Source organism: Canis lupus, chromosome 6 (genome assembly GCF_048164855.1).
Source record: "Canis lupus baileyi chromosome 6, mCanLup2.hap1, whole genome shotgun sequence".
NCBI lineage: Eukaryota > Metazoa > Chordata > Mammalia > Carnivora > Canidae > Canis > Canis lupus.
The window spans coordinates 42063107-42083869 of NC_132843.1; the positions used below are offsets into that span (position 1 = coordinate 42063107).

A 20763-nucleotide genomic window follows, 5' to 3' on the forward strand; every position below is an offset into this window, starting at 1 on the left:
GTCTCTCATGAATAAATAAATAAAATCTTAAAAAAATATATCCAACATGTGATAATAAGTAGAGCTTCTGGGTAAGATTTCAAAGGATATCAGATCATGATTCACCTTGCTTTCTGGATATAGAAAGACATTTTTATATAATTAAAACTCAGAAGGGGATCCATGGGTGGCTCAGCAGTTTAGCACCTGCCTTTGGCCCAGGGTGTGATCCTGGAGTCCCAGGATCGAGTTCCTCGTCGGGCTTCCTGCATGGAGCCTGCTTCTCCCTCTGCCTGTGTCTCTGCCTCTCTCTCTCTCTCTCTCTCATGAATAAATAATAAAAAAAATCAGAAGGAAAAAAAGATAGGCCTGTTTTATAATTTTGGATATATCCTTGGTGAATGGTTATTATTTCTGATTCAACAATCAGATTTTTCACATTGAGATCATATCATTAAGGAAACATTCCATAAATGAACCTTTCTAACTTGGATTTCTTTTTCATTTTCAAATGCAGGTGTCAATCTACCAACTGGTAAGCGTTCTATCTTTGGCTATTTTGTGGATTTACAGCAATGCGAATTCATACCATGGTCAGAATTACTTCCTAGTATTCAGACACTAATTCAAAAAGGTAAGAATAATTCTAAGAATCATACTCTAACTTTTTTAAAATGTTGAGATTGCTCTAAAAAGTAGTTAGATCAGCAGCTTTGAAGACTGACCTATTCCAAGTTTGTGCAGAACCAATATAGATCTATGTTTACAAAGCATGACTAAAAACATAACCACAGAATATTGATTTCTGAGAAATTGGAATGTATTTGATTGAGGCAGTTGTGCATTGTAAAACAATATATGTATGTATTTTGCTTATTGAAAGTCTTACTAATGGGAATATTTAGTATTTTTTTTACTTTTATTTATTTATTTATTTATTTATTTATTTATTTATTTATTTTATTTATGATAGTCACAGAGAGAGAGAGAGAGAGAGAGGCAGAGACACAGGCAGAGGGAGAAGCAGGCTCCATGCACCGGGAGCCCGACATGGGATTCAATCCCGGGTCTCCAGGATCGCGCCCTGGGCCAAAGGCAGGCACAATCCTGCTGCGCCACCCAGGGATCCCAGGAATATTTAGTATTTTAATTAGTTGTGGGTAGTGAAAGCAGAAAAGGGAGAGGATCTCTTCTAAAATAGGAAAAGCATATATGTAAGAACTACAGTCAATTATAAAAGAAATTAGAAAAGAATAATCATACTTTCACAGATATCTTCTGCTTATACATAGAGAAAACAAAGATACAGAATATGTTGTACCATGAGAGCTTAGCTGAAGTTTGAGGCAGGAACTTAATGATTAGAGGTCTTGCAAATATAAGAAATTCAATAAATGCAAATTGAATTGAATTTCTTTTAGGTCAGGTTTCTCTCATCAGTGAATTTCAAAGTTCAGTTATAAGACATTCTGGTAGGAAACAACCAGAGATATCATAATTATGGAGTGTTTGGGAATTTCTAATTTTGAACTAATTTATACGAGCATCCTACTGTATAATATTTGTCACAGTATGCATTAGTAGATGATTACATTTATCTAAAACCTCCAAATTGTCTATCACATGTTTTGCTAATATTGGTTATTTTTCTCCTTAGCTTTTACTACTACGTATAAAAACATAACTGAATGTCCATGCATATAGCTCAATATCTTAGTTTACCATTCCTCTATAAAACCATAAAACCAGGGGTATTTACTCCAAATCTAAGGTACCACTTCCTCTGCCCCCACCTTTTCCTAATTGTAGGCAACAGGCTTAGAAGAAACCAAAACCCTCACAGGCTTTCAAAGCCAAACCTATGACAGGAATTTAAATATCAGAACATCACAATATCGTCTTCCATTGAGCCTGTGCAAGGTAAATCAGAGGTCCTGGTGCCAGACCAAGACCAGTGTCTGGTACAAGAAACAAAAAAATGACAAAACCCCACATTTTGTTCATGTAAGAATCCAGGAAGATTATCAGAAATACAGTGAGTGATGTGAGGTGCTTTGGAATGAAAACACTGGAAGGCAATTATCAAGATACATCAAAATTATAAGTCATATGCCAGTTTATAGTGACCCAACAACTTTCCATGTGGGGAAGCTATGTGCAGAATAACATGTGTATATTATATAAATTCATCAGAAGACAGGAAACACCATAAATATCTAATACTTGATTGCTGGTAAGAAATCTAGGACACACAAAAAAAATCTAGGATACATTCATTAAATAGAAGAACATTAATCAGAAAAAAAGTCTTTACTGGTATGGAAGGATTTCTAAAATGTACCAAATTTTTAAAACTTGCTGACCAGCATGTGAATGTATCGGCTAGTTGATTTCTAATGTTAAAAAAGCGAATATGAGATGAAGGAAGTGAGGTCCATGTTGTGTTGAGCCCTTCTGAGAGGTTTGGCTGCATAATGGGAGAAAGAACTGGGGTGGTATTTGTAGGAAACTGTGGGGTCAAGAGAAATTTAGTTTAGTTTTGGGTGTGTGTATTTTCTATTACATATAAAATTGCCTATATTCAATTAGTTTTTCTAAATAAATATCCATTTCCCATAGTTCAGCCAATAAAAAGATGGGTGATACTAGTACATAAATGTTTGTACAACAGAAAATTTGAACAGAAACGAGACAGATGATGGGAGGAGAAGTCTTACCCGAGAAGTGAAGTTCTTTTTTTTTTTTTTTTGTATATTTTTTATTGGAATTTGATTTGCCAACATATAGTATAACACGCAGAGCTCATCCTGTCAAGTGCCCCCCTCAGTGCCCGTCACCCAGTCACCCCATCCCCCCACCCACCTTCCCTTCCACTACCCTTTGTTCGTTTCCAAGAGTTAGGAGTCTCTCATGTTCTATCACTGTCTCTAATTTTACCCACTCATTTCCCTCCTTTCCCCCATAATCTCTTTCACTATTTTTTATATTCCCGGTATGACTGAAACCATATAATGTTTGTCCTTCTCTGATTGACTTACTTCATTCAGCATAATACCCTCCAGTTCCATCCACGTCACAGCAAATGGTGGGTATTCGTCCTTTCTGATGGCTGAGTGATATTCCATTGTATGTGAAGTTCTTAAAAAGGACCACAGGAGGTTCTGCAGGAGAGCTGCTTTCCTCCTGGGCATCACCTACAGGGGTGGGGGGTGGGGGAGCTGGAAGACAGGGTGGGGGGAGTGTGGGTGAAAGGAACAGAAGCCGTGGGTGCTAGTGTCAGTTTACATTGTGTCACAAGGGATAGACTTTTCCAGAAAGTGTTTAGTACCTTAAAGATTAACATTCATGTATAAGTCATTTGAAACATTTGCACTTTACCTTAGGAACTTCAATTCTAGCGGACCCTGAAGGATCCAGTGAAAATCTCTTGAAGATCAGGGAGTACGGAGAGAACATCAGTCACATCGCCACCAGGGACACGGTGTCCCTTTCTTTCCTCATAAGCTTTCTATTAAAGAATTTCTGCCCTGTGCTTCTCACAGGTACTAAAACAGAGTTAGGAACAGACTTAGTAATTACTTAGTCTAATCAATTTACTTTATAACTGGGGGCAAAATAAGCCCTGAGAAGCTTTAGACACTGTATCAGTGTACAGTCTTACTAACAGTGCATGAATGCCCATCTCCCCCATGTTTGCCAATAGAGGACAAATCTCAGAGGCAACCTGTGGGCTCAGTCCTTGCTAGGGCTCCATACCCATGGGCTGACAGCCTGGACGGGGTGGGTTGGGGGGTGGCTGATGTTAGGAACATCCATTCACTCACATAATTATATACACAGAAAAAAAAAAAAAAAAAAAGAAACCGCATGAGTAAAAAATGACAGATGTAATTCCTCAACCCAGTGTTAAAATTTTTCAGTCTTTTGCTACCAAATGAGTTCATACAGTCCCCCTCTTCCTTAACATTTCTGTCACTTCTTCTTGCCTTTCTCCTATGCTGACCTGCCCATCACCACAGGCAGTGGTTTGCTCTCCCAGTTCCATACAGAAAATATGGAGGCAAAATGAGGGTGGAACTCTCAGTCTATACCTTGCCTCCAGTTTGGTTTAGAAAATTCTTATTCTTAGTATTTGGTGAATTGTAAAGCCATGCCCCTATATTACTGTAGTAGTTTGTCATCAAATTTCTCCCGCAGATTGTGTTGACAAAAAATTTCAGGGAAATTAATTTCATGAGGTAGCTCTGCTGTCCTGTAAGAAAGATTTGTGATAGGTGCAAGTGACTATTCAATTAAAAATAGTAGTTAACTCTTAATCTATCCTTTTATAAGAGATGTAAATAATTTGAGCAGATTTCATGTTTACCTCCTAGTTTACCCAATCTTGACATTGTTTAACATACAATTTTCAAATAAAATGTTATTGGTTCATCTTAATATGTTAGCATCTATTCATTTCCTTGGCTATAAATCTAACCTAATGTGGGTTTTTTTTCCCCCTAGGAGACCCTGCTGTTGGGAAAACCGCTGCCATTAAAGAAATGCTTGAGAAGTTGGAGTGTCCTGGAGCACTGGATGTGAAATATGGCTCAATCTTAGGAGAAGTCCTACTATATAATGAAATTAAAAAATCAAGGTTGTATATTTAAACTCTAAAGTTGATTTGTCTGGTAAAAAAAAAAAAATGTTTACTTTAATATATAAATGTGCCTTGTTTTAAAAAGCAAACCTGTTATGTAAAAATGCAGAATTCTTCCAAAGAGGAGTGAAGAAAATCTGTATTTTTCCAAAGTATTAACACCTAGATTAATTCCTTTAAATGAGAAATTTTTATATATAATTAAATTTAAAATCTTCTTTTTCTTACATCACAAAGTACAGCTATAAACTATTTTCTTTCCTGGAAAAATGTACCCACAACATACAAAAAAATGTTGCATATAATTTCTAACACTAGAAATACATTTTCTTCTTATCAAATATAAAAATATTCTTCACAAGGGTGCGTGGGTGGCTTAGTCTGTTAAACATGGGACACTTGATCTCAGCTCAGGCCTTGATCTCAGGGTCATGGGTTCCCACCTTGTGGTGCTCCACCCATGCTGGGGGTGTGGAGCCTACTTGAAAAAAAATTTTTTATAGAGAACTTTGTCATACTCTGTGTCTCTTCCTAAGATGGGGGAGGGGAACAATGAAAAAGAGTTCTAAATTGTGCAAATAAAATGCAAATTTTTAAAGTTAATTCTAATTAAAATATGAGAGAACCACACTGTTGTTTGAACAGAGTAAGCAGGTGGAACTGTGGAGGAGCCCAGTTCAACCCCTTCTATAATGTTAGACTCCCAGGAGGAGGAGGGAGGCCCTCCCAGGGCTTAGCATCACCAGGGCAGGGTCTCAGATACAGAAGAGACACCTGCCCTCCCTTCAGGGGATTCCTTCCAAGCCACAGCCCCTCTCCTGCCCACACTGGCACTCATCAAGGCAGTCCTGTCTTCCCAAGATATCTTGAATTTCACTTGTATCTCCAGTGCCACTGGTTTGCAGGAGCACTGTCACCTGCATGTTCCATGAATGATTTTGGAATAGAATCCTTCTTTGCTTAAATAAGGCTGTTAAAAAGTCAGAGAAATAATTTTGGAAACATTGAATACCATAGGAATCATTCCTTACCTGAATTACTATAAACATAAATAATGGACACCAGAAACTAAATCTTACTATATGTGCAGTATATAAAGTGAAATGGAGTTTAATACAGCAATAACGTTACAAAGCAATACCTGAAGACACGGCCAGAATAAAGGTGAAGGGCTTGTGTGGAACCGTCCACAGGCAAAGTGCTTTCCATACAGGGATGAGGGAGTTAGTGGCTTCCTGCCCATCAGGGACACTGGCAGCCTGGCACCCCTGAGATCTGTCCAGTTTGTTCTTTAGAGGAAATCTGCGTTGTTAAGTTTGGGTATCAGCTTTAATGGTGACAGTGGTGACACAATCTTATCTGTAAAAGTGTAAACAGGAAAAGAGAATGTTTCCTTGTAGGAGAGTGAGGTAGAGCCCACCACACACTGATGCTTTCCTTATGTTTTGTTCATAAGGCTACTGTGGGAAGCAAGCTAACTCTGAATTTCTAAAACATTGTTTTCCACTAGCCTGAAGCAGAATATCAGCATCTTGCTTTCTGAAACTCACAAGGCAGCAGCCGGGAGTCTAGGTACGTGTACAGTCCTGGACATCCCTTCCTATCTCAGCCGCATGCAGGTCACAGCATTTCGGGATGAACACATTTCCACTGATAGTTTAAAATACAAGATCCTGAACTGCCTTGCCCTGCCCAATAGCTGGAGTGGTTTGGGAGATCTTCCGAGGAAGTGGGAATTTGGACTAATTCTAGAAGCACCGGGAGGCAGTATCGGCCTATTCTGTTCTTTCGTGCTTGTATGAGTAACATGGTGGAGGAGTTAAAATGCTGTGAGTTCTCAGATCTGGCCACACGTGTTGCTTCCAGGCCTCATCCCAGAGACCTCTGGCCCGGTGGTTTGGGAGCAGCCACTCATTTTCTGAAGAAGAAAAGCAGGGGCAATCCAAAGAAAGCTGCAGAAAGGGAAGGGAACCTGGCCACAAGATTCTTGCCTGAGGAGTTGTTTTGTTTTTACTTTCATATTTGCCGTGGCACCATCCCACCCTTGTGGAGGATCCTCTCAGGGAATGAGTCTGATGGCTTCTGTAGACACACTTGCATGCTGCTTTTAAATCGTTCATACAGGGATCCCTGGGTGGTGCAGCGGTCTGGCGCCTGCCTTTGGCCCAGGGTACAATCCTGGAGACCCGGGATCGAATCCCACGTCGGGCTCCCGGTGCATGGAGCCTGCTTCTCCCTCTGCCTACGTCTCTGCCCCCCCCTCTCTCTCTCTGTGTGACTATCATAAATAGATAAAAATTAAAAATAAATAAATAAATAAATAAATCGTTCATACATACTTTCATTAGATACATAACATCTTGCAAATCTAAATATTTTTAAATCATAAAAAGTGACCTGTGTCAATTGTGCATAAATGTACAGAGAGTTTTCTGGGCTTTCATACTGTTTCATTTGGCTGTTGTTGCAGAGACCCTGCATACCACAGAAAAGGAAGGAAATTGATGGAAATATTTCAGAGTTGGTATTCCTTCTCTCTCTGAATTGTCTGCAGAGTGATTTCATGAAAATGAAAACAATATAGTAAAACTATATAATCTTCATATTTCCTAACACCTTAAAATAAATCACAAATATTCTTAAAGTACTCTGAATTTGTGTTTCTTTCCATATTTGGTATAACAGATAAGCCTATTAAAAAGCCAGAAGTCAGAATTGATGAAAGTTCATTTAAAAATGATAATAAAGGAATTATAGTCTCAACAATAAATTTTAGCATCAGTATCACAGCTGCCCAAGCCAAGGAGATGATTCTCAAGAAGTTAGTACGAAGAACCAAAGACACTCTTGGAGCACCAAAGAGCAGCAGGGTAATACACCCCCCACTACTTTGACTAATATGCTTCTGCTACTCAAGCCATAATGTGACTTATTTTAATTCATAGTAATAGAAAAAACTGTGTCTCCATATACACACCTGCACATTGCTAGAAAATGCACTTTGTAAATGGAAGCTTTGGTTTTCACATCCATGTAATACTGATCAATTATACTGATTCAGAATTACTAAAGCCAGAAGAAGCTCCTGGAACCTAATAAACAAGATCAGATAAGACAGGAAAATGCATTAGATGCCAATGGTTTTGTAACTGAGTGTTTAACCATGTTTTCTTCCCATGATCATGACTTGAGATGCTAAAAAACCAAAATTCAACTGAATAAATTTTAAAGATTAGTTGGCTTTATTCAATTATTTGTGAATCTGCTAGGCATCCAACTAGCAGAAAGGAGCTTCCAGGAGCTGAACAAAATGAAAGACTTTCACAGGCACAGTAGTGTGGGAGCAAGGAAGTTACACTGGCAAAAAGCATATTGTTTGTGGCAATGTCACTTCCTTTAGGGAGTTGGCAGTGTCTATCAGGCAGAGGACCTCACTAGGGCTGAGTTCCTGGTTTTAGATTCCATTTCTGGGAGAGCGGAACTGTCAAGAGGTTTGGGTTTGGTGGTCTGGCGCTTAGCATAAATGACCCCCATTTGGGGCTGTTTTATTTTTAACATGCAAATAAGAGGAAGAAAAACTAGATCCATGGCCTCAGGGAAAGGTACCAAGAGAATAGCCTTGTTGAGTATGTCCTGCTGTTTTGAAAACTTACTGTTTTCTAAAATCATATCTTCAAAATAGAATTTGGTCTGCTACTTTTTAAGAGAAAAGCAGGCATGTCATTACATATAACTTTGTTCTTACACCGTAGTATAATTAATATGTGCAACTGAAAGAAAGACAATTCTAAGAGATATGTTTTAAAATCCTTTGTCTTAAGATTGTAGTATTCATCGATGATCTGAATGTGCCAGAATCAGATACATATGGAACACAGCCACCCCTGGAATTAATCAGGCAGTTACTAGATATGGGAGGGCTTTATGATACTGAGAAGAATGCTTGGAAGGTACCGTATATCCTAAGATTTTGTTCACATTAACTGTTGTTACTTAACAAACATTCATAACGGCATTGAGTGAATTGAGAAACTTAGAAACTCTAGTCAGATGAACATGCAGAACAAATTGGAAACTAACCATGCTGATGGCGTCTTTATGTGTGTTTGTGGGTGCATAGAAATCCTGGCTGTCCCAGAAACTCATGCCCATTCTTCTGCGCCCTCCCTCATCACCAGAGTCCTTCATGCGCCTCAACATGTTGCTTCGTTTCCAGTAATTGCTTTTTAAAAGACAGGCTATTATTTGATGACATTTAGAAAGCCTCCTAGGAGTAACAGGTCTTAAAATTGCTTTTGAGGATTTCGGTTACGTCTAAGAAGACCAGTTTCTATTACCATCACAGTTTTTGTTTTTTGCAGTAAATCATCTTTTCATCTAAACATTTAAATATTTTGTGCACCGGGGGCTGGGAAGTGGGTGATATTTCACTTTCTACAGATGCATGTACTTATCCTTTTCACTCTTCAAGCAGAACATTCAAGATCTTTCCCTAGTGGCGGCCTGTGTCCCTGCAGCAGTCAGGAGGCACATCAGCCCACGTCTCCTCAAGCACTTCTCCATCCTGGTGCTGCCTCATCCTTCACAGGGCTCCCTGCATGCGATTTTTCAGGTAAAATGAGTTTTAATTCCATGGTATAGGAGAAGACATGAGAACTTAAACCACCGAAATTGAAAGAAAATTCCTGTAAGGGATGAGTTTTATTCCCTCTACATTTTCTGGCTTCCAGTGGTAATTTATCTCTAAATAGCAGAAACTTAAGTCAGTGTGCATTAGAAATACATGTGGTGCACATTTAATGCATGTTTAAAATGTAGGTCCTAAGACTTCATTCTCAGAGATTCTGATCCAGCGTATCTGGGGTGGAGCTCAGGAATCTGTATCATTAACAAGCACACCTGGGTTTTTGCTATATTGGTTTGTTCTTTGTGTTTCTTTATAGAACACAAAATGAGAAAAGGAATCTGAAATATCTTATTAGAAAAATGGCTCAACTTGAAATCTAGTTTTATTAGAAAAATAAATTTGAAGGGCACCTGGGTAGTTCAGTAGGTTAAGCATCTGACTCTTGATCTCAGCTCAGGTCTTGATTTCAAGGTTGTGAGTTCAAGCCCTACACTGGGGCCTACTAAAAAAAGGAAGGAAGGAAGGAAGGAAGGAAGGAAGGAAGGAAGGAAGGAAGGAAGGGAGGGAGGGAGGGAGGGAGGGAAAGAAAAGGAAAGAAAAAAGAAAAAAGAAAAAGAAAAGAAAAGAAAGAAAAGAAAAGAAAAGAGAGAGAAAGAAAGAAGAAAGAAAACTTATGCAAGATTACCAATTTCTTCAAAACTAACCATGTGTTTTTCTTCTTTATAATGTAATATTTAAAGATTGATCTTTTAAATCTATTTTTCAAAAAGCACTTGGTAATTCTGCACATGATCAACAACTTATACCTTAAAAAAAATCCTAACATAGGAGAACGTACATGTACATAAACCAACCAAAAATGAGAAACCAGTTCTGTCACTTTATCTTTCATCTGGTAACCTCCCTTCAGGAGCAAGGAGGTAGAAAGATTGCCAGCACACCTGGTATACACACAGGCGGGACATAAATTGTCCCTAGAGGACATGCAACACATACCTCTAGATCATTCATCAAACTCGGACCAATTGGAATTTTCCCCAGCTTGCGACACTCGCAGTGTCTTTGTATTATTAGTCTGTTGTCAGTTGAAAGTGGATTCTAATTACTAGCATTTTAAATGCCGTTAATCCTCCCTGATAGTACACAACTTCCTTTTTAGAAGGGATTATTTAGGAAGAAACCATGCTTAAACTTTTGGGCTAACTATAAAATTTCTCTTTAAAGGTTCATTTGGGAATATATTTCTCCCTCAGTAACTTCACATCTGATGTTCAGAAAAGTAAGGATCAAATAATATCTTGTTCTCTCGCTGTATACTACCAAATATGTCAGAATATGTTGCCAACTCCAGCAAAATGCCACTACATGTTTAATCTTCGAGATATGTTTAAGGTGTGTTTTAGAATTCATTCTCTATCTTTAAATTATAAGTTGAGGGAATGTAATTTTACGGAATTGACTCTCTCCATTTCTCCACTGTCAGCATCCAATTGTTAGAAGGAGGGAAAGGAAATCCACATTGATTAGTTTTGCTATTTATTAGCACCTTATCCCATGAACCATTTGAAAAGAATCATTAAAATAATTCCTTGCAGAGAATTCAGTGATGAAGCCACTAAGACTGTTAGAATATTAGCTGAGATTCTCAGCAGGGAAAGCAGTGGCAAGGGTATTCGAAAGATTTTGGTTTTGCTAAAATACTATTGCAGCTCTCAGAAAATGAAAGCATGTATGCATTTCATGGATATGCCTACATTTCCCACAAGCCTTGCTTTCTACCATAGGAAACGTTGCTAACAGTGCTGACTTAGTCATTAGCTTTGATCAAATAATTTTTAGAATTAAAATATTAAGAAAAACAATTTTTGAATTTGATCTTCCTCTCCTTGCCATGGGACTGTGGTTCAAAATAGTGCATATAATGTTTGAAATGGGTTACACGTTCTTTTCATCAAGATTCAGAATCTTAGAACATGTGTGCAGTGAGGAGTGTCTCTGTAAGCATCAGCACGCCTGCCTCCAGGTCAGCACCATAGTCAGGACTCCTGGCTTCCCATGCTAGCGAGGCGAGCCCTGGGAGGGGTCCTCAAACCCTCTACTCCAGGGGGGATGCCATGCCTGTTTTCCCTGCTATATTGGGGAAAAATATATTCTCTCACCCTGTTCATAGGAGCCCAGGACATATCATGAATTCACAACAGTAAACTGCCCATCTCATCAAAACTCCAGTTTATGACTTGGAGAAATGGACATGTTTTACCTCAGATAATCACTTCTATTTTTATGGAATCACAAACATGTAAAAATTGAGCCTCTACTTCACATAGTACCTGCTAATGTTAAAAAAAAAAAAAAAAGGAAAAAAAAAAGTCTTACATTTAAATCCTTAATAGCTTCTTCTAGGATTGCTGCAAGCTGACAAAACTGTTATTACCTCCAAAGAGATGTTGGCTCTATTCTTCGTTCATGAAGCCACACGAGTGTTTCACGATCGCCTAATGGAATATACAGAAAAACGGCTTTTCTATCAATTTCTTTCAAAGGAACTTGAGAATTATTTTCAGGTAAACTTAAATTTTAAGAATTATTTTATTTTTAATTTATTTATGATAGTCACACACAGAGAAGAGAGAGAGGCAAGACACAGGCAGAGGGAGAAGCAGGCTCCATGCACTGGGAGCCCGACGTGGGACTCGATCCCAGGACTCCAGGATCGCGCCCTGGGCCAAAGGCAGGCGCTAAACCACTGCACCACCCAGGGATTCCTTAAGAATTATTTTAAATGGTATCTTAGGCAAAAGGGTTGTTTTCTCCCTCTTACACTGTTGGTGGGAATGTGAAATGGTGCAGCCACTCTGGAAAACCGTGTGGAGGTTCCTCAAAGAGTTTAAAATAGACCTGCCCTACAACCCAGAAATTGCACTGTTGGGGATTTACCCCAAAGGTACAGATGCAATGAAACGCTGGGACACCTGCACCCCGATGTTTCTAGCAGCAATGTCCACAATAGCCAAACTGTGGAAGGAGCCTCGGTGTCCATCGAAAGATGAATGGATAAAGCAGATGTGGTTTATGTATACAATGGAATATTACTCAGCCATTAGAAATGACAAATACAAAAAAAAAAAAAAAGAAATGACAAATACCCACCATTTGCTTCAACGTGGATGGAACTGGAGGGTATTATGCTGAGTGAAATAAGTCAATCGGAGAAGGACAAACATTATATGGTCTCATTCATTTGGGGAATATAAATAATGGTGAAAGGGAATAGAGGGGAAGGGAGAAGAAATGGGTAGGAAATATCAGAAAGGGAGACAGAACATAAAGACTCCTAACTCTGGGAAACGAACTAGGGGTGGTGGAAGAGGAGGAGGGTGGGGAGTGGGGGTGACTGGGTGGCGGGCACTGAGGGGGGCACTTGACAGGATGAGCACTGGGTGTTATTCTGTATGTTGGCAAATTGAACACCAATAAAAAATAAATTTATTATTAAAAAAGTTGTTTTCTAAAAGTCCTCAGCTGTTTCTATTGTATTTATAACATTAATATTATTAGCAATCCCATTTCCAACTTGATAATGTCTAAATAAGTACAGACTTGATATGATGGAAATGATAAGGTCTTGGTGCCTTCGCTGGTGCATTTGTCCTTTGCAAGCTCTGAAACTGCTCCCGTTTCTCCAGGGCTGGAAGAAGTGCACACTCTCAGTACCTCCAGCCTTTTGAACTGTGGTGTCCATGGTGCCGGTGGACTCCAGGTCTGGAAGGAAGCTCAGCACTTCAGGAGGCTAAGCCACACCACCAGGGTTAACAGGAAGCACAGGGGCAAGCTCAGCACCTTCACAAAGCCTCCTTGCAGGCTCCTCTCAAGAGCATTAGGGAGGTCCTTGGGAATTCCTTCCAACATGACTCCTCCTTCCTTTTCCGTCTTCTTTGGTGGTGCTGCTTTCTCTCACCCTGTTCATAGGAGCCCAGGACATATCATGAATTCACAACAGTAAAAAAATAAAAAAGACTTTTGGATATGAATCTTATACCTAGAGATATGTGCAAGCACATAAACTCAGAGTACAATGTATACACACACACATGCACATCTGCATTTGTGTGTATGTGTGTACTCATGTACATGTACATAGGTCTCTTTAAGACAAGTCACAAATGCAGAAAGTTTTTACGAAATATTTTCTAGACACTCCCATACAATCCAAGTTCTCTGCTCTTCAGCCCAGATCCTTGATGTGATGATTCATGTTAGCACACAGCCCCCTCCCCTCCAATCTTTCTGTTAGGCTCACAGGGATGACTCTTCTCCCACCTGCACATCCAGCACTCATGGGTGGGGTCTCTCAGACTTGGCCTGGTGTCACTCCTCCTTCCTTGCCCTCCTTGGGGCTACCCTTCTGTGATGCTTCGGCCTCCTCTCATCCCTGCATTCCTTCGCTCAGAGACCACACTCCCCAGCCTACCCATGTATTGTTTCCACTTTCTTCCCTGAGAAAACAGTTGAACATAGAGGGTACCACATGGGCTCTGCCTACCTGCAAGGCCCAGCCCCTCCCATGCCCAGCTGTGGAGCTCTGGCAGGTGACCCCCTGTGTCTCAGGTCCCTGTCACTGAGGTTAGGGTAGCAGCTGGACCCACCTCGTAGGCTGTGCTGAGAATCTATGGCACAATTTGTGTCAGATGATTAGACAGTTTCTGACACATAGTAAATGCTTGATAGATATAAGCTATCATAGAGCAGTGGTTTGGCAGAAAGAATCTGAACCCTAAAGTGAGACCTTGGTTTGTCTGCTAAGTCTAGCTCATGTTGCTTGGGGTGCTTCATGCTCAACATGCAAAACCACTTGCAGAACCATTCCCAGTCTTTGCCCCCTGTGCTCTCTGCGCTGCCTGGATGCCCTATCCTGATGGCTCCCACCCCTGTGATCAGCGGTACCCTCCAAGCGTACATCTGCACTGGAAACCTCAGCACCTTACCCCCACATCCTAGCACAGCATCACCTACCTCTGCCTGTACACCTCTGGGGTCCCTACCCCCACTACCCTCTGGCCATCCTTCAAAATTCAGCTCATGCTTCCTCTTGGGGTGGATTTTTCCGGCCAACACTGCACTCTTTCCAATTTGAGTGCCCCTTCTTTGTATTCCTATCATAGAACTTATTATAATGTAATTACTTCTCCCTCTCTCTAACCTATGGGTTCCATAAGAACAAAGTCATTGATTTATTTTTTATTAAGTTTTTTATTTTAATTCCAGTATAGTTTTTTAATTTTATTTAAAACATTAATTAACATATAATGTATTATTGGTTTCAGAGGTAGGGATTAGTGATTCATCAGTTGCATATAATACCCAGTGCTCATCCCATCACATGCCCTCCTTCATGCCCATTACCCAGTTACCCTATCCCTCCACACCCCTCCCCTCCTGCAATCCTCAGTTTGTTTCTTGTGATTAAGAGTCTCTAATGGTTTGTCTCCTTCTCTGATTTCATCTTGTTATATTTTTTCCTCTCTTCCCCTATGATCCTCTGTTTTGTTTCTTAAATTCCACATGAGTGAGATCATATGACAATTGTCTTTCTCTGATTGACTTATTTCGCTCAGCATAATACCCTCTAGTTCCATCCATGTCATTGCAAATGGCAAAATTTAATCCTTTCTGGTGGCTGAGTATCCGTAGTGTGTGTGTGTGTGTGTATATATATATATCTACACATATGTGTATATACATATACATATATACATATATATACATATATATGTATATATATGTATATCACATCTTCTTTATCCATTCATCTGTTAATGGATGTCTGGGCTCTCTTTGTTGATTTTTATTTTTACTTAAATCACCAGAATTTAGCATCCTTTCTTACTTTCATTTGGTGCTTGATAAAGATATCTGGGATGAAGGGAGAAGGGAGGGCGGGAGAAACTTTGCTAAAAAAAAAACAAAACAAAACAAAACTAGAATCTCTGTATTTTAGTAGAGAGAGCTCATTCCTGCCCATGAAGTTTGTAAACTCTATCCTATAAAGGCCAACTGAAATTCAGGTTTAAGACTTGGCTAGACCAAACAATAGATGTAGAGGCAGTAAGACATGGGCACGCAAATGCTTCAGGGACACAAAGCTTGCCCTGTGGATGGACAGCAAAAATAACTACAATATCCCCAAATTAAAGACATATTGACAAATCTTCCTTAAGGATATAAGGATATAAAGTAGTCCTCTGAGAATTTAGGTTTATATGACAATGTTTAATCAGTTGGTTGGCAAGCTTATTTTAATTTTTAAAAAATACAATGCGATAATAAAAACAGTAGTTGTACTTACACTGTGCCAGGCACTGTTTTCAGAGCTTTATTTTTTTTTTTTTGTTTTTTGTTTTCAGAGCTTTATATGTCATTACTCATTTTAATCTCTATAATGCCTTTGTGATGTTGGTGCTGTTGTTATCCTCACTTTACAGATGAAGAAACTGAGGCAGAAGGGGATTAAGAACTTGCCCCAGGTTACATAGCTAGTCAAGTGGCGGATTCATCCAAACCCAGGATAGCTGACTCTAGATACCCCTTTAATCATCATGTTATTCTGCCCCCCAACCTTATCTCCTGAGTGCCTGCTAGGAATTTCCAGTACCAGATACAAGTGAGAGGGTGCTAAGACCTACATAGAAGGCGTGGGCTTACAATACAGGTGCAGCACATTTCTGGAAGTGCTGTGACAGACCTGTCTGCATGAGTGGCCTAGGGATGGAACCAAACAAGTCATTTTTTTCTACCAAGTTTTAGAGGAATGGGAAATAATGGTCAGATCTCTTTGTATGAGGGATAGATGAGAGCTGGCCAAGTGGACCAGGAAAGCAAGTGTGGAAGCTTGCCAATTTATGGTGGTGGTGTTTTTAACTAGAATACAGATTTTTAGATTTGCCAGTTTTCAAATCACTCATTTGTAGGAGTGGAGGGCTGCATTTTTTCTATGAAATTTTATCCCATGTATGGATTTGTATAATTATCACCACAGTCTTAACACAGAATTGTTCCCATAACACAGAGATCTCCCCCATGCTACCAGATGTATGATGGTATTTAACAATTAATTAAGGGAAGAGTCCTTGTTTTTAATTGTTAGTGAAACTTCAAGATGTTATTTCCACAACAGAGACTCTTAATTTAGGGCCTATAGATCTTCAGAGTGTCCTTAGATAGAGCTCTATATCAATATATTTGGTCTCCTTTGCAACCTTGTATTTGACTACATGCATTTTAAAATATCATTCTGAGAAAGAGTGCATAGGTTTCACTGACAAAAGGTAAAGAGCCCCAAGACTTGCCTAGCTCTGTTGTGCCAAGAGCTTCTCTTATAGAGATCTATTACATTCGTTTTGATAACAAGTAGAATTTTGCTATTAACAGGTACTATTAAATGATTATTTTACAATAGATCCAGTGGACCAAAGAAAAACTGATGAATGACTCAATTGTATTTGTGGATTTCTTGGATATAAACAAGGCTCATAGGAAAAAGATCTATCAAAATACTAATGACTATAATAAACTTGCCAGTATACTGAATGAATTCCAAATGAAGTTAAGTTCAGCATCTTTGGAGGTACAGACATGTGTAAAATCTGAGGAGTGCTGTGTGTATATGTGTGTGTATACATATGTATACATACACATGGATATGTATATTTATTTCACAACAGATATTTTCAAGACTGTGTGTGTGTGTGTGTGTGTGTGTGTGTGTAAGAGAAAGAAAGGGGCACCCAAGTGGCTCAGTTAGCTAAGCGTCCAACTCTCGATTTCAGCTCAGGTGGTGATCCCAGGGTCCTGGGACCGAGGCCTGCCTCAGGTTCCACACTCAGCCGAGAGTCTGCTGGGGGTTCTCTTTCTCCCTCTGCATGTCCAGAGCATGTCCAGGGCAGGCAGGTGTCAGAACGGGGGCACCAACAAAATCACAGATGCCATAACCCTATTTCCTGGGGTCTCTTCTCCCCACCCCCACCCCCACCCCAGAGTTCTACCCCAAGACAGAGCAGTAGAACAGCCCCAGTGCTGCTGCTCTCTTCCTTTTCTTCTATTGAGCCTCTCACTCTCCCAGTCTTGCTCACTGGAATACTGGCAAAAGAACAGTCCTCATTATGCAAATTTATTTTGCATAAATGTAAACCAGTTTACTGGGTCTAGGTTATTGGGTTACCAAAATTGTCACTCTCACTTCCAGATCCTTGTATGTAAAACTATAGTGACTTTTCTCTGCCTCTAAACAGTTTATCTGTCCCATTTCCTCTGCTAGATTTTTCATTCCATGGTGTTCTTCAAGGAAGCAATAGAACACATCGCAAGAGCTTCGAGGGTCCTTCGACAACCAGGGAGTCACATGTTACTGGTAGGAATTTAAATTGTTCCAGTCATTTTAAGTTTCAAAATAACAATTAAGGAAATCTGATAAAATTTACTTTGCTTACAAAAGTTTTACTTATGCAGACTTTCTATTTGTGAAAGCTTGCAGCCACTGAGTCCCCACAACAAGGTGATATTCCTCTCTAGAGTCAGCATAAGAAATTTATCAGCACATAGAAATGCTTGTTTTTAGAGAGCATTTGACATGAATAGAAGTGCTAGAGTTGGCACCATCTTTAACATATCCTCAGCACTGATGTACCATCACTTCAGGGGGAGCTTGACTTTGAGAATAGTACATTTCCTGGAATATTTAGAAACATGAGTCTTTGCACAAAGTTCTACTTCTCATAAAAACAAGTGGAGTTAAATTCTTGCAAAATCCCCAAATAACTTGAATAGAGGAAAGCTTACAGAAGGCTAGGTCAAATCCAACACATGCAGCCAATTCTAGGAATCATATTATTTATGAATATTTAAGCTATTGTTTGTGCCTATTATTGATGTATAATAAAAATTATAAATACTTTGATACTTTTATTTATGACTAGTTATTTAATTCACATCATTTTTTCCCAAAAGGACTTGTTTTGCATTCAGAACTACTAGACCTCTATTTAAACAGATATGTATAGGGGATCCCTGGGTGGCTCAGCAGTTTGGTGCCTGCCTTCAGCCCAGGGTGTGATCCTAGAGTCCCGGGATCTAGTCCCATGTCGGGCTCCCTGCGTGGAGCCTGCTTCTCCCTCTGCCTGTGTCTCCGCTTCTCTCTCTCTCTCTCTGTTTCTCTCATGAATAAATAATAAAATAAAATCTTTGAAAAAATAATACTAATAAAAAATAAACATATGTGTATAAGACTAATTAAAAGGAATTAAAAATTGAAAGATAGAATTAAGGTAAAAATACAAAATGAAGTATTTCCTCCACTAAAACTATTCCTTTACTAACTGTTTGCATCTCATAAATGGCACCAACATAGATCTGCTCAAGCCAGAAACCGAGGAACCCCTCATTCTTGACACTTTTCTGTCACACCCCACACTCAACCATCAATATATCTTGACAATACAACTTCCAAAATATTTTTCAAGTCTACCCACTTGTATGCATCGTGTTTGCCATCACCCTACCTGAGTCACTACCACCTCAGCCTGCAGCCTTCTCTGCCTCCCTATCTAAAATAGCAGCCTCTGGGGACCCCTGGGTGACTCAGCGGTTTAGCACTGCCTTCAGCCCAGGGCATGATCCTGGAGTTCCAGGATAGAGTCTCAGATCAGGCTCCCTGCATGGAGCCTGCTTCTCCCTCTGCCTATGTCTCTGCCTCTGTGTGTGCGTGTGTGTGTGTCTCTCATGAATAAATAAATAAAATCTTTTTAAAATAAATAAATAAAATAAGAGAGCAGCCTCTTCCCCCCCTTCAGTCTCTGTCTCTGTCCCTTTATTCTTGCTTTTTCTTCCTAAACCTTAGCATTATCTGATCTTATGTACTTCAATTTCATTTACTTATTATGTCTCCACATTCAGAACATAAGCTCCATAAGATCTGTGATTTTGTCTGTCTTATTTCAGTTTTTAACAGATTTTTTTAAAGATTCTATTCATTTATTAGAGAGAGAGAGAGAATGAGGCGGAAGAGGGGCAGGGAGAAGCAGACTCCCTACTGAGCAGGGAGCCCAATTCGGGGCTCAGTCCTAGGACCCTGGGATCATGACCCAATCCAAAGGCAGGCACTTAACCAACTAAGCCACCCAGGTGCCCCTAACAGATTATTTTTTAACTCCCAAATGGCACATACTCTCAGTTTGCTTCTTTTACCGTAAAGTGACTTTCTTTTTTAATAACAAGTGAGTTTGCAAAAAGTTCTCAATTCTAAAATTCCTGAGAATGCAATCAGAGCAATTTTTTAAAGACCTAACACTCAACTAGAAACTTGCCTCCTTAACAGTGCTTTCTCATGACCCTATCATCCTATCAGAGCCCTTATTAAAAATACAAAGTAAAGCATATCAAGTCCCTGTTTCCTCCCTGATCCCATGACTACTTTGTCCAGTTAAACATCATTAATAGATCTTCGCCCCAGGTCAAGCTAGCACTGGGATTCACTTATGTAAAATAGTAATATAACCAGAAGCTGACATAGCCTGTGAGGCTTCAGCAGGGAGAAGCAGCTGGAGGGAGCATAATGACTTAGTGAAGAACATTTAAAACAGATTTTAAAAAAATAAACAATCATGATCTAGATTGGCCAGTTTAAATGAGATTAGTTGAATAGGTAAAGAAGTAAAAGATAAATCATACATGACTTGGTAAAAGTAAATATCAGTTCAGCTTGATTTTATTACTGAACCATCAGAGCAAGAAAACAAGTTTCTAGAGGCTGCCCTCCTTCCTTGGCTCAATACCCAGTTTTTCCATCTCCCAAGCCAGCAACATGCTATCATTCTGACGCTTCATCAACTGTTACACATCTCCCTTTCTCTCTCTGGCCACAGCCAGGAAAGTTTCCTGGATTTTAAGGACTCATGTGTTTAGACTGGGCTCAACCAGATTATCCAAAATCATCTCCCCATTTCAAGGTCCTTAATTTTAATCACATTGGCAAAATCTCTTTTGCCATGTAAGGTAATATATTCACATGCTCTAGGGATCATGACATGACACATTTGGGGGTGAGGGTGAGGGTGGCAAAGATATTACTCTACCTACCACAGACAGTATCAGCATATTTTTCTCTTAGCTGCTTTCAAGGATAGATACATAAAACAGTAATTATGAAACTATTGTTAGTTTTATAACATAAAGATTTAGTATGTAAAATAACTACAAAAGAGGAAGGAACAAATGGAGCTATATTGGAGCAAACTTTCTATATTTTACTGGAATTAAGTCAGTATTAATCTGGAGTAAATTGATAAAATATCCAGTGTAATTCCTAGAGAAAATATCAAAGAAATACATAATATAAAACATCAAAGGAATTAAAATAGAACTCTAGAAAAGGTTGCATTAACACCAATAAGAAGGTACTGAAGGAGAAACAAAGGAGAAAAAGACATGAGACATTTAAAAAAAGCAATATGGTAGATGTAAATCA

General features: G+C 39.3%; 1 protein-coding gene across 17 annotated transcripts in view; it reads left to right on the top strand.

Moving 5' to 3' along the window:
• DNAH14 (dynein axonemal heavy chain 14) overlaps positions 1-20763 on the top strand; it is a 334169-nt gene that overhangs the window by 221288 nt on the left and 92118 nt on the right. For all 17 annotated transcript variants that reach the window (XR_012032771.1, XM_072830144.1, XM_072830141.1 and 14 more), the window contains 11 exons: positions 497-613; positions 3363-3521; positions 4483-4615; positions 6129-6190; positions 7304-7488; positions 8440-8568; positions 9093-9230; positions 10470-10637; positions 11639-11809; positions 16702-16869; positions 17560-17652. Coding sequence is in view for 16 of the 17 variants with exons in the window: in XM_072830144.1 (XP_072686245.1) it covers positions 497-613; positions 3363-3521; positions 4483-4615; positions 6129-6190; positions 7304-7488; positions 8440-8568; positions 9093-9230; positions 10470-10637; positions 11639-11809; positions 16702-16869; positions 17560-17652 (1523 nt within the window). In the remaining variant the exon portion in view is untranslated. The remainder of the gene's footprint in view (positions 1-496; positions 614-3362; positions 3522-4482; positions 4616-6128; positions 6191-7303; positions 7489-8439; positions 8569-9092; positions 9231-10469; positions 10638-11638; positions 11810-16701; positions 16870-17559; positions 17653-20763) is intronic.